At 37.0% G+C, this 14,552-nt stretch overlaps 3 protein-coding genes across 3 annotated transcripts; all 3 read right to left on the bottom strand.

Moving 5' to 3' along the window:
• Window positions 1–1,768: 1,768 nt before the first annotated feature.
• LOC128179009 (transcription factor HIVEP3-like) lies at window positions 1,769–2,478 on the bottom strand. Its single transcript, XM_052846473.1, has one exon. It carries the CDS (start codon window positions 2,474–2,476, stop codon window positions 1,811–1,813), a length of 666 nt encoding a protein of 221 aa, XP_052702433.1. The 5' UTR covers window positions 2,477–2,478; the 3' UTR covers window positions 1,769–1,810.
• Window positions 2,479–5,159: 2,681 nt separating this feature from the next.
• On the bottom strand, window positions 5,160–10,211 carry LOC128178880 (protein IMPACT homolog). Its single transcript, XM_052846269.1, has one exon. It carries the CDS (start codon window positions 10,046–10,048, stop codon window positions 9,206–9,208), a length of 843 nt encoding a protein of 280 aa, XP_052702229.1. The 5' UTR covers window positions 10,049–10,211; the 3' UTR covers window positions 5,160–9,205.
• A 1,287-nt stretch (window positions 10,212–11,498) lies between these two features.
• Window positions 11,499–13,322, bottom strand: LOC128176807 (uncharacterized). The gene has a single exon (XM_052843355.1). The coding sequence runs from the start codon at window positions 13,320–13,322 to the stop codon at window positions 11,499–11,501; it is 1,824 nt and encodes a 607-aa protein (XP_052699315.1).
• Window positions 13,323–14,552: the final 1,230 nt, after the last annotated feature.

The following is a 14,552-nucleotide window of genomic DNA, read 5'->3' on the forward strand; positions in this document are numbered from 1 at the left end:
TGAAACAGAACATGGATGTTTTGGTGGTTGGTTTGCTTATTTAAGATCAACGTTCGATTAAAAACTCTTTTTTAATCATGAACAATTAAATTATAAATTGACTGAGTCAATTAACAAGTATTTCTGTTTATTAAAATCATACACAACTAATACATTTATTTACATTAAAAAATCGTCATTAGCAAGTCGTTCTTTTTTGCCAAGCTGCTGCAATAGAAGACCTACTCGTTGCTTTGCAACGAGCTTTGCTCAAGGTATATGATGCTTTTGTAAATTGTTTCATTGAATTAAAAAAATTAATGCTTGTTAATTTCTTCATATTAAATTGTATGATTTTCTCAGAATTACAAATGTTACTCTGAATTTGAAAAAAAAAATCAAAGTAGGTTGAACGTCGGATTAAGTTAACGAACAACTTTGAAAAAAAATCATAGTGCGTTATGAAGGTACGTCATTATTTTTTTTGAATATCGAAACACTAAACGCATTTTGAAAAAAAGTCACATATTCTGAGATTCGATTTCTAATTCATTAAGTTGATAGCTAACTGCAGGTTTGTCGCAACCGGTCTGAAAAAATTTAGATGAACGACCTGGGAGCAGCAGTGCCTCCCATAGTAAAATCCTGCAATTTACGTTGCACACAAATTTGCGCTAGTTTTGGATTAACTTTATTTTCTCGCAGATTCTATTGAATAAATAAGTACCATTAAATTCTTCAGTCAATTTACTTTTGATATCGGTACTGTACTTGCCTATAACTTTCTCTTAAACACGCTAACCGACCTCTGAAATTGAAGTATGTTAAATTCACGTCGAGATCGAGAGTCGCCATTTTAACATGTAAACAAAATGCACCACTTCTTTTTACGGGGCTGGTGTGTTTAAAAGAATATCAGAGGCAAGTAAAGTCTTCATATCTGTAGTAAAATGTCCGAGGAATATTTTGGAATTAAATATTTGTATAGAATATGTTCGGAAATAAGGTTAATCAGTCCAAATCTATCGAAATTGTAACGTGTCTGCCTAAACACGCTAATAATTATAATGGGTCCCCTCAGATACCTTGCTGAGGTGTTTGATTTTTATGATTATAGTTTAAGATATATAATAATTTTCCTTATCGCTTGCCTAGCGTTTATTGATTCAAAACTCACTTAATTATAAATATTTGAATGTATGGGCCCTAGCCGCACTCTATGCGTCGCTCCGACACACCCCGTCGCTTCTATCAGTCACTTCAAGCGACCCGTCGCTTATATCGGTCGCTTCAAACAACCCGTCGCTTCTGTCGGTCACTTCAAAGCAACCCCACGAAGCACCCTCGTAACTGATAACAAATGTCAACTCGCTGAATCTAAGCAACGCTCACGAAGACAAGTTGCTTCTATACGACAGGATTATTGTTCTGCAAATCGCTGAGCAATATTGACTTACGAACAATAAGCTTACCTTGAAGTATTCACTTCAGCGTCTACACTGCGACTGACTGCTGACTCACGGCATCTCGTATTTATACCCTTTGATCACGTGATCTGAGATACTCGGAACAATCAAAGAATCAGGCGTTAGCGACTTCAGAGTGTCTCTCGGTACTCATCACCCATTTTCATTTACCATTTATGTTACATTACCCACGCCTCCGTCTCAAGCGTCCTCGCTTGAATCCAGGAATAAAAACAAACAAGCAGTGTGTACAATTTTTCTTATTTACAATGATCGTAGATTATTTTTAACAATATTTTTTAACAAAAAGTTTTCCACAACAAGAAATGGTTATCTACCATTTTCGTACAACAAACCCACTGTGTCTACACCATATTCAGGCTCTTTTTCTTCTCAATCACCTTTACTTTCACTCCATTCTCCCACTTGGTTGTTACTTTCTTCGTGGTGTGTACATACAAAATTGGTTCTGTTTGCACGGCTACATCCCTTGTAGATGGCCCCAGATTGCTATTTTCGTTACGAACTTTCTGATCTCGATTGGTTTCTTCGGATCTGCGACCAGTGAACAAGACAGGTTGAGTTTTCTTCCTCACTATTCTTCCGATTTCTAGATCATTGTCTTCATCTTTTGCCATTGACTCTTCCTCTTCATCTGTCCCACTACACGATCCCAATAGAACTTCTTCCAGGTTGCCAGGATCTTGCGTTTCCCATTCACTTGGGCTGTCATCTTCTTCTAAACCTGGTGTCGTGAACGTGGATTCGATCCTTTCTGGAGCTTTCTCTGCAGACTGAGAGGGACTTAACTTCTGCTTTTTCGCCGGTGGCGTTACTGTAGCTGGTTGAGCGTGTCTCTTCATGTGTTTTAGAAGATAGCTGTTCTTCTTAAAACGAACTCCACACGTCAGACATTTGTGTTTTTGGCCTGAGCATAAGATAACATGATCTTGCCAAGGCTCGTTTACTGGCTTGTCACAGAAAGGACATCCTTCCTGTTGCTTCGCTTTAGTTAACTTGGTATTAGCCATGGGTTTGATTCTGAAAGGATACAAAAACCAATTTAATATATTTACTAGTCCGAGAAATGAATACTTTTAACTCACAGGCATATAAAACAACAATTCAAAATTAATCAAAACCTAACACATAGTCTGACAAATAAGCAGGAGCGCGTCTGTTTCTAACAGATCTTTGCGGTAACTCTTGTTCAGCTTCAATATTAATCAAACCCAACTTGTTATCATTTTCATCATCTATCTGATCACCAGATTCTCTTTCATCGAAATTTGACTCTAACTTAGGGACCTCCTCTTCATTAGTCAAAATCTGAGATTTAACCAACCTCATTCTATCTACATGTATCACTTGAGGAGAACCTTTGCTTCCACACGAAACTTTGTACGTGCATTCCGAGCACTTTTCGAGGACCAAAAACGGGCCCTGCCAAAAGCTTGTTAGTTTTGGCGATGTACCTAATTTTCTTCGCGGAAAATAAACGTAAACTTTATCTCCGGGGGAAAATATCTGCCACTTTAACTTTCTGTCGTGGTAACGCTTCTGTCGCAACATTTCTGCTTTTGTGTTTTCTCGTACGATGCGATGAGCTTGCTCCAGTCTCTCTTGGAGCAACCACGCCCATCGATTTTGTGGAATAGGTTTTCGTTGCACTTCCATTTCGTATACGAGATCTAACGGGGTAGTTGCTTCTCTACCGAGCAAAAGATAATTTGGACTGAACCCAGTAGTATCGTGTTCCGCCGATCTGTACGCCATCATGAGGTATGGTAGCTGCTTGTCCCAATCGGTGTGGTTTTGGTTTACACATGAACTTAACATGGCCTCCAGTGTTCTGTTAAACCGTTCCACCATACCATCGGATTATGGATGGTAAGGTGTAGTATGAGTTTTCTCTACTTGCAAAAGGTTGCATACCTCCTTAAACAGTTCACTCTCATACTGACGCCCTTGGTCCGAATGGATAGTGTATGGTACCCCCAATCTTACTATAACCTCCTCCACTATTATCTGGGCCACTGTTTTAGCCTCCATGTTCGGCATAGCGAAGCATTCTGTCCAACGAGTAAAATAATCGGATACCACGAGAATATACTTATTCCCTGAATCTGTCACGGGCAATTCACCCATTATGTCCGTTGCTAACCTATCCATTGGAAACCCACTCTGCACAATCTGCATCGGCGCTCTCTGTCCAGCGAACGAAGGTTTTCTTTTCCCACAAACCTCGCACCCGTTCACGTATCTTCGAACATACATGTTCAGGCCGGGCCAATAAAACTTACTTCGTATCCTAGCTATCGTTTTATTTATCCCCAAGTGACCCGCTGTTCTTTTGTCATGACAATCCAGCAAGATGCGCCTTCTTTCCGACATAGGTACAACAACTTGTAAATTCTCCAATCCTGTGTCCGTGTCTTTTACTCGTCTGCAAACCAAATTGTTCTCTATAGTAAGTATATCTAACTGTGACCATAGGGATCGTAAAAATACGCTTTGACTAGAGATCTCGCGAAACTTTGGCTTCTTTTCCTTGCCCATCCATTCTTTGACTAATTTAAGCTCTTTGTCATTATCTTGTATTGTCTTTATGTAAGGTTCGTCAAAAGCTAAATCTTTACCATCTGCTTTTGCCCTTCGAACATGCGGCTCTTTGTCATCATCAATATCATAGCCGCATTGCCTACAGGGTAGACGACTTAAAGCGTCTGCGTTCAGATGTTGCTTTCCTGGTCTGTGTTGTATTTCCATATCGAAGGTAGACAACACTTCAAGCCACCGAGCTAATTGACCCTCGGGATTCTTGAAAGTAGTCAACCATCTTAATGAGCTATGATCTGTCCGCAGAATGAATTTCCTCCCATAGAGGTAATGCTTAAAATACTTTGTGAAATACACCACAGCCAGGAGTTCTTTCCTTGTCACGCAATATTGCCTTTCCGACTTTGATAGAACTTTGCTAGCATAAGCAATTACCCTCTCTTTACCTTCATGAACCTGTGATAACACAGCCCCCATTGCAAAATTTTTTTTTTTTTTTTTTTTTTTTTTTTTTTTTTGTGAGTGAATATTTTATTGGCTCAACAATTATGGTACATATATTTTTAGAACATAATTCAAAACGTTTCACAATAGAATAAATGATAAATAGCATGGAAACAGATCAATATACGAGTACTTTGGACATGGAGCTAAAATATTAACATGGATCTAAAATATACATGCATCTTAGTTTTTAACATGGTAGAAAGCATTGATCAGCAATCTTCAAACAATCAAGACAATCCATATAATACTGAAAGGCTACAGTTTATAAGTTAACTAATATTGGCTGCCATAATTTGTAAAAAATGTGCATTTGATTCTTCGAACAAAGATAATTTTCTTTCGCATGAAGTTTGTTTCTTAGAAAATTTTTAAAAGCAATGAACTCAATTTGTTTGCCAGGAGATTTTGAATGAATTAGATGTATAAAGCATTTTCCAAGTAAAATACAATAATTTAGTGGAACATTTTTTACTTTGTAAATACCAAATATGACATCTTGCATTGTTAAGTGATTGACATTTTCTATATGTTGTTGCCACCAATAAATTAGATCTTTCCAGAAAATTTGTATGCTTTTACATTGGAAATATCTATGATGTATAGTGTCAATTTCATTACAGTTGTCTGTGTTACAGTTCGGACTTGGAATCAATTTCATATTAAAAAGCGACTTGTTGTGTACTATGATTCTGTGTAATATTTTGAGCTGAAGAGATTGTGCGTTAGTTTGTGTGCAACACTGAAAAGGTAAATTAAATATCTTTTTATAATCAGAGACTGGAATTTCTACTTCAAATATTTCTGACCATTTTTGAATACAGAGAGTAATTTCCTTACAACTGTTAATTAAAATCCAATATGCATCTTTACATTTTAATTCACTTAATGGTATAAGTTTTCCTTGAACAGACAAGGAGTGCATTATATTCCCTTCGCTATGGGGAGGATGTGTTTTGTCTTTGACATGTTTTTTCCAGTTATTTGGGATAGAGGAAAGAAGACTGTTGTATTGAAGAAAAGAGGGTTTAAATTTAAATTTTTCGTAAAACTCATCTAAGGTTAAGAAAGAACCATCATTGTTAATAATATCTTTAAAAAACATTATACCATTTTTATACCATTCAGAAAAAAAGATTGATTTATTGTCGATGCATATAAAATTGTTAAACCACAAGCATTCTGTAAAAATGGGTGGGTTTATACTGATTTCATTCATACAATTTCTAAATATTTTCCAAGAAGTAATTATATTATAATAAAAGGTAGGTAACTTTGCTGGAAAACTTGGCAGGCTACATCTTGTTAAGAGAAGATCAGTAATTTCTATTTTACTAAAAAAAGCATTTATTAATTTTTTCCATTTTGCATCACTCTCACTAAAAAATCTTTTGATCCAATTTATTTGAAGTGATTTAACTTGAATTTCAAAATTTGGAGCTTTTAGTCCACCATCAGCTAACTTTTGACAGCTAATAGTATATTTTATTTTAGGGATCTCCGAATTCCATATAAATTTATTTATTTCTTTTTGTACTACATTAATTATGTTTTCTGGTATTGGAATGACAGAGGCTAGGAATACAAGTTTTGACAATGCTAATGTTTTCACAATTAAAATTTTCCCTAAAAGTGATAGATTACGCATTTTCCAAAGATTAAGGGTTACTTTTAAATCCTCTAATTTGGTTTTTAAATTTTTGTCGACAGCGTTATTTTCATTTTCACTATTGAACCAAACACCTAAGGAGAAAAATTCCCCTCTGGACCATTTTACTGGCAGAGTGCCTGGTTTATAATTTCTTTTTGATCCTATCCAGATTGCTTCTGTTTTATTCAAATTTATTTTTAGTCCAGATAATTTATAAAACCTTTGCATAATGTTGAGAACTTCATAACCTGACTCTTCATCACTAAGAAAACAAGTTGTATCATCAGCAAGTTGACTGATTTTAAATTCAGTTTCACCTATTTTGATACCTCTTATGTTTTTATTTTGTCTTATTGCTATTGCTAAAATTTCTACACATAATACGAATAAGTATGGTGATAGAGGGCAGCCTTGTCTTACTCCTCTACTTAAATTGAAAAAATTTGAGGTGTATCCATCATTAATTATACAGCTAGAAATATCAGTATATAAAATTTTGACCCATGACTTAAAACTATTTCCAAACCCAAATATACTAAGAACTTTTTCTAAGTAATACCACTCAACTGTATCAAAAGCTTTTTCAAAGTCTACTAGTAAAATCAAGCCTGGGATATTTTTCAAATTTGTATATGCAATAAGGTCTGAAATAGTTCTGATATTTTCACCAATAAACCTTTCTTTTATATAACCTGTTTGATCAGGATCAATTAATTTTGGTAAACTGTCAATGATTCTGTTAGCTAACACCTTTGCCACTAATTTATAGTCAAAATTTAGAAGGGATATAGGCCTCCAGTTTTTTAAATTAGTTCTGTCTTTATCCTTTTTGGGTACTAGAGTGATGACACCCTTTCTTTGATCATATGACATACACTTTTTTTTAATGGAGAAATTTATACTTTCAAGAACTAAGTCTTTGATATCACTCCAAAAATATTTATAAAACTCTACCTGAAAGCCATCGGTTCCTGGGGTTTTATTAAGTTTGAAGTCGGATAGAATTTTAAGACATTCTGATTCCTTAATTTCACCTTCACATTTCTTTGTCTCTTGTTCAGATATTCTAGGAATATTTAAATTATTGAAAAAGGTTAATTCATTTTTAGTTACATTTATTTCAGATGATTTATATAAATTCTGATAATAAGTTTTTTCTTCTTCTAGTATAACTTTTATATCTGTCAGAATTGTATTGTTTACTACAAGTTTATCTATACGCTTATTTTTATAATTTCTTTTCTCAAGGGATAGAAAATATTTTGTTGATTTTTCTCCTTCTTCGCACCATTTTGCATGAGATCTTAACATGATACCTTTAGTTTTACTGTTATATATCTCTTCTAATTCATTTTTCCATTCTTGGTACTGATTGAGATTTTTAGGTGAGGGTTGTAAAACAATCAACTGCGTTTGTGATTCAAGTTTTTTATTTAGTTCTTTTTCCCTTTCTCTTTCTTTCCCAGCTTTTATTTTTGAGTATTTAATTATAATTCCTCGGAGTTCACATTTTATAGAATCCCATTTAAGATGTTTATCTTCCATGTCTTTATATTTTTGCTTTAGAGTATTTATATTTTCATGCATGTGATTTACAAAAACATTATCTTCCAGTAAGGAGGCATTAAATTTCCAAAAGCCTGGCCCTCTCTTAGAATTTGAAGCACTATTAATTTGCAATAAGATAAGACTATGATCTGATCTAATTGAGTGTTTAATGTCTGCTTTTATAAAAGGGGATAAGAAAGATGGAACTAGCCAAAAATCTATTCTTGATAAAATAATCGGTTTCTTTTGAAAATAGGTAAATAACTTAGCATCATGATGCTGGCTTCTCCAGATATCTACTAAATCGTGCGTGTCCATAAAACCTTTTAGATTTTCTCTATAAGTAGAATGTGGTTCACTGGTACCTCCTTTTTTGTCAAATTCTGGGTTTAAAGTGATATTAAAGTCTCCTCCTATTAAAATATTTTCATCACAAATTTCAGACAAATGATTCAACATGAAATCAAGAAACTGATTTTGTTTAGTTTTATGATCTTTAGTTGGTGCATATATATTGATAAAATAAAAGAGGGTCTCATTGATGTTTATAGTTAGTTTTAAAAATCGTCCTTCCTCATCAGTGAATGTATCCGTAACTTTAAAATCTAAATTTTGAGGTGTTAAGATTGCTACACCACATTTATTTGATAAACCATGTGAGAACAATATTCTGGAACCCCACTCTTTTTCCCACGTGGGGACAACACTTGGTGTGGTATGGGTTTCTTGTAAAAAAACAAAATGATTTTTGTAGTTTAACTTTAACCAATTAAAGACACAGTTTCTTTTTAAGGTAGCTCCTAGACCATTGACATTTAAAGAAAGTAGAGAAAAATTAAGATTCTGATTCATAGATATTGTTGTGTGTTTTCTTTACTAAAAAATATTGAATAAATGCATAAATGTTGAGGATAATATGTCTACATACCAGACATTGAACCAATACAAACAAAAACGGAAAGGGGGTGCAAAAAGAGATGGAAAGAAAAATTAACAAGAAGAGAATATTTACAACAAAATGTATATGACACATTTTAAATGTAGCTCTGCGACTTACTTGATAATGTCGTGTTGAATATTTATTTGAGCTTTACCAATTCAATATTCCTGATAAATGTGTATGCCGTTACAGAACACAAAACATGTGTATACTCAATATCGGAAACATCAACATGACTATAAAAAAAAACCAAAAATAGAAGCTCGGATATCCGAAAAGGCAGACCGAGTAGGTATAGATGGGGAACTAAAAATCCCGGATTAATGATAAACTTAAATAAATGATACCTGTATCGATACAAGATTATGTATATATATGTATATATATACATATAAATAATATAAGTATGTAAATAAAATAATAAATAAATAAGATTTAAATATCAGCACGAGGCATTCGAAGTCTGGTTTGTGCAATAGAAGTGCATGTGAATACAATTAAGTAGACAAAAATAAAGTAATAGTTTTGTCAGTATCTCACCCAAGTAAAGTATACCAATTAATCACTCAGTTTGCGCAGTGCATCAATCGCTACATTTTCCATAATGGAGAAGCGCCGCAATCCAACGTGTTTTGCAAAGAGTCTAGTGACAACGACGGCCGCGTTCTCTATGTTGTTGTCGCGCAAGGCACCGAGTATTTTGCGACCAGCGCCGTATTCGCCATCATCCTGGTAGTCCTCGTGGATCAGGCCAGATTTATCTCGAAATCGGTACACAAGAATGTTGTGATCCGCTCTGGCGCAGTCTGGGACGCTCACTACTTTCTTGTAGAAGGCTCGGATGTTCGCGTAAGTATTGACTGCGGCAGCTGTTGCGGTAAATTTGTTACCTGCTTCAGTAACCGGATCACTACTCACGACTTCTAGGGACTCGGTCTTCTGTTTCTCGTCATCGTCTATCAGGAGGATGTCTTCTGCTCTTGGTTTCATGACTTTGTCTCGATAGACTGTTCCGTTTTGGAAAACAAGTTTATTTCCCAGGATACGTGTGCGGACGTTATCTTCTTTGTACTTGTTACTCACCTCGATCAACTTTTTGCGGTTTTCAGTTATTTGAATGGGTTGTTGTGGGGTTATGAAAAATGGCAGTTTCGGGGTTCTGTCTTTCCTCTCTCGTTGTGCGCTCAAAATTTTCTCTTTATCAGAAAAGTTAATGAGTTTGCCTGTGATAGAGCGTGGCTTGTCTTGTCTTGTCTTGTCTTGTTTGTTCCAACCATTCCTGTGGATGTTGCTGAATTCGGTATTTATTCCAAAGTGTTCTTTTATTAGTTTTGGTATTTTGACAAAGAGGTTCTCTCCGTCTTCCTCTGCTAAATTGTGGATCATGAGGTTGTATTTCATGGATCTTGACTTCAAATCGACAATGTCGTTTTGGTTTTGAGATACTTTGCGATCTAAACTTATGACTATAGATTTGAGTAGTTGTACCTCTTCTCGGAGCTGAGCGTTCTCCTTACGTAGGGATTCCAAATCGTCAGCGTTTTCGACGTAAGTTTGCGCTAGACAGGATAACCTGTCGTGGAAACCAAAATTACTTGCGTCGGTGTCCAATATAAACGACTTGTTAAAGTCGGGATGTGCAAGTACTGGGGCGCTTATCAGGGCGGTTTTCAGTTGATCGAAGGCAGTTTGACAATCTGTACTCCATGTAAAAGAATCAGTGTTGTTCTTCTCTGTCAATTTGTGTAAGGGTTTTGCAATACCGGCAAAGTTTTTAACAAACTTCCTGTAATATCCGCATATGCCCAAGAATGAGCGAAGTTCGCTGACATTGGCTGGTGCTTTCATTGTTTTGATTACCTCTACTTTCTTGCTGTCTGTAGTTATTCCTTTGTCGGATATGACATGCCCAAGATATTCTACAGACCTAGAGAACAAAGAACACTTCTTCGCTTTCAATTTTAGTCCAGCGCCAGCCAACCGACCAAACACTTTTGAAAGATTCTCTACCATCTCTTCGAATGTTTTGCTGATGACAATAATATTATCTAAGTAAATCAAACAAATTTCCCAGTTCAACCCGGCAAGTACGGTTTCCATAAGCCTCTCGAATGTTGCTCCAGCATTGCAGAGACCAAACGGCATTACCCGAAATTGAAATAAACCTTTTCTTGTCGCGAAGGCTGTTTTCGGCTTATCATCAGGCTCCATTTCTACTTGCCAGTAGCCCATGCACAAATCGAGAGTTGAAAACCATGACGCACCGCTCAGACTATCGAGCATGTCATCAATGCGTGGCAAAGGGTACGCATCTTTTAACGTTGCCGAATTTAAACGCCGGAAATCTACACAGAAGCGTGTAGAACCGTCTTTCTTCTTGACAAGAACAACCCCAGAGGCCCATGGACTCGAAGACGGCTCTATGACATTTCGCCGTAGCATATCGTCTACTAATTTATCTGCCTCTTCCCTCATGTGGACTGGCAGTCGCCTTGGTGGTTGCTTTATAGGACGGGCATCTCCAGTGTCAATTCTATGTTTGACTACGTTTGTTCTCCCGAGATCGTTATCTGAACTAGCAAACAAAAAGGCATAGTTCTCAATAAGCTTATCCACTGACTTTCTTTGCTCTTGATTCAACCTGTATTTCGTGACTTCACTCAGAGTTTCAAGTTCCCTTGACCAAGTCATTTGGTGGTCGGTCGCTTTTGTAGTCTCTAACACTTTTTCGACTGGACAAAGTTGTCCAATGTTAGTCCCTTTATAAATAGTTTGAGGATCTTGTGAAAGATTCATAAACCGAACAGGTACTCTAGTTTCATTGTTTACTAAAGTCCCCCCCACCAGACTTCTATTTGTCGTAATCAAACAGTCCCTTGGCTCTACGATCCCCAAACCACTGCGAAAGTTTACCCCGTCTGGCACAAGTTGTGATGATTTCACTTCTAGCTGGAACAACGAACGATTCTGAAGCAACAACTCTGTAACATCCTAGCGTACCTTCGAGCAACAACGAGTGTTTCTTTCCGCCGATGCTTAATACCTTGTTAGGTATATCTAACGAACATTTATGTTCAGTCATGAAATCTAAGCCAATGATTCCATCCACAGTAATGTCTGATATTACTATTTGTGAAAGATATTCCCTATCACCCAATTGAATATTGGCCACGATCTTTCCTAACACCTTCAAAGATCTGCCTTCAGCGGTCATAATCTCTTGCTTTACTTTGTCTATAGCAGAGGTGTCATTTGATTGTTGAACTTTGTTATAAGCTCTCTCCGAAAGCAAAGTAACAGTTGCTCCTGTATCTACCAACATTTTTATCTCAGTTCCGCCTATGCAGACAACGGCATACATTCCGGCCTCACTCGGTCTATTAAATGCCACTGAAGGTTGCTTAACTTCTTCCTCTGGTCTAGTTTTTGCTGCACTAACTGATGCAGGACGTGGCGCTTTAGGACCATAGTTGCTTTCTACTGGACGTTTTCTATTCTTTTGCTTTGATGGACATTGTCTGCTTATGTGTCCTTCTTCATGGCAATTGTAACATTTTATTGTTTTCGGCAAGTGTCTTTGCTTACTGCCATTTTGGGCTGATCGCCTTGAATCATCAGGCTTTCTCATCTCTCGTATTTCTGATTTTAGATCATTCAAAGAGCTCTGTAAGCTTTTTAGACACTTCGTCAATTCATCGGTGTTGTCGGCATCATCATTTCTGGAGGAGTCACCATTAGCCACACGCAAGTGTGACTTCTGTTCTATTCTCCCGAAATCTGACTTTATGAAAGCCTCTAACTCTACTGCAAGCCTTATTGCATCGTTTAGACTCTGTGGTCTGGCCTGTTTGATTCTAAGGCGCATATCCGCATCCACCAAAGCATCAATGAATTGTTCCTTTGCGAGCGTTTCCCTCACGTCATTCGGTGCCGTTGGATAAGCTAAATGTGCCAATCTCCTTATTGTCTGGCCCAATTCTGGGAGCGTCTCTGTTGCTTTCTGTCTACGTTCTCTCAATTGAACTCTATATAGCTCTGTTTGATTTGCAGGTGCAAAGCGATCCTCTAAAGCCCTTACAAGTTCATTGTAGTTTCTACCTAATTCGCCAGCAAGGTTGCCTAACACTCCCTGGGCGTTTCCTCTTAAGGACACTGCTAAGTAGAGACCTTTTTCCCTGTCTGTCCACCCATTCAAGGCTGCACACGCTTCAAAATGCGATTTGTAATCTAGCCACGAAGCGCTGCCATCAAAAGTCGCTGGCTTTATATAGTTGGATGGCTTCTTAAAAGAAGTACCGGGATTTTTATATCCTCCCTCATCTCTTTCTGTGGGCGCTTCAAGCGGTCGTTGTCGCCTGACAGTAATTCGCGGTTCATTTTCCCTTACTTCTATTCGATTCTTCTCACGAAACCTCGGCGATGCCGTTAAATCGAGATCCTCTGGATATTCAGGGTCATACATTTGGTTATATTCTCTTCTTTTGAATCTGATTTCTGTTGGACCTTCAGACATAATTCCAGAGTCGCTTTTCCGAACAGTTTGATGTGCTGGAGTCGAGGTCTGCTGTTTTATATCCTCTCTAAGTTTCATCGAGTGTTCAAACGTCGTCCTGTTAAGCTCCTCAAGCTCCGCTTCAATTCTCTCTATTTCCTCGGTAATATTTTCCAATGCCATTTTTACAATAAAAACACGAGATTATTATTTAAAAACTTTAATGGACAAAAATCATACAATCAAACGTGGTCCCAACGTGGGCGCCAAATTTTGTAACGTGTCTGCCTAAACACGCTAATAATTATAATGGGTCCCCTCAGATACCTTGCTGAGGTGTTTGATTTTTATGATAATAGTTTAAGATATATAATAATTTTCCTTATCGCTTGCCTAGCGTTTATTGATTCAAAACTCACTTAATTATAAATATTTGAATGTATGGGCCCTAGCCGCACTCTATGCGTCGCTCCGACACACCCCGTCGCTTCTATCAGTCACTTCAAGCGACCCGTCGCTTATATCGGTCGCTTCAAACAACCCGTCGCTTCTGTCGGTCACTTCAAAGCAACCCCACGAAGCACCCTCGTAACTGATAACAAATGTCAACTCGCTGAATCTAAGCAACGCTCACGAAGACAAGTTGCTTCTATACGACAGGATTATTGTTCTGCAAATCGCTGAGCAATATTGACTTACGAACAATAAGCTTACCTTGAAGTATTCACTTCAGCGTCTACACTGCGACTGACTGCTGACTCACGGCATCTCGTATTTATACCCTTTGATCACGTGATCTGAGATACTCGGAACAATCAAAGAATCGGGCGTTAGCGACTTCAGAGTGTCTCTCGGTACTCATCACCCATTTTCATTTACCATTTATGTTACAAAATTTTGTGTGTGTCGTAACTTGCAGATTTTTACGATGGGAGGCACTGTAGCTCCCAGGTCGTCCATCTGAAATTTTTCAGATCGGGAGCTACAGACCTGCAGCAAGTTGATAGTATAATGATTATACACTTATGATCTTTGATAACGGGGAGGTGTCAATCAAAGATACAGATTCAATTACCAGCAAATTGGTTACAGGAGAAATGTCCCAAACCCTTATCTCTCCTTCCCAAACAGATATTCTACAAACTAGAATAAATTCAAAGAAACGCAAATGATAAGTTTTGCTTTGGATAAAGTACAGAGATATTGAAATAAAAAATCAAACTGCGTATACTGAATCAGGCATTGTGATCTATTTTAGAATCCACGCAAACTAGAACTGCATAAAACTGATTCACAATAAGTCTCATTTTTATCCGTTATGTAAAGGAGAGGATACGATACAAAGTAAACGTTAATGAGACAACATCATAATAAAATACAACAGAGAAAAATCTTTCACTTTTCAAGTGAGAA

Source organism: Crassostrea angulata, chromosome 3, assembly GCF_025612915.1.
Source record: "Crassostrea angulata isolate pt1a10 chromosome 3, ASM2561291v2, whole genome shotgun sequence".
NCBI classification, from domain to species: domain Eukaryota; kingdom Metazoa; phylum Mollusca; class Bivalvia; order Ostreida; family Ostreidae; genus Magallana; species Magallana angulata.

Bases quoted from the DNA above. Each gene is read 5' to 3' on its own strand.
- LOC128179009 (XM_052846473.1), bottom strand. From the start codon at position 2,476: ATGGCTAATACCAAGTTAACTAAAGCGAAGCAACAGGAAGGATGTCCT.
- LOC128178880 (XM_052846269.1), bottom strand. From the start codon at position 10,048: ATGAAATACAACCTCATGATCCACAATTTAGCAGAGGAAGACGGAGAG.
- LOC128176807 (XM_052843355.1), bottom strand. From the start codon at position 13,322: ATGGCATTGGAAAATATTACCGAGGAAATAGAGAGAATTGAAGCGGAG.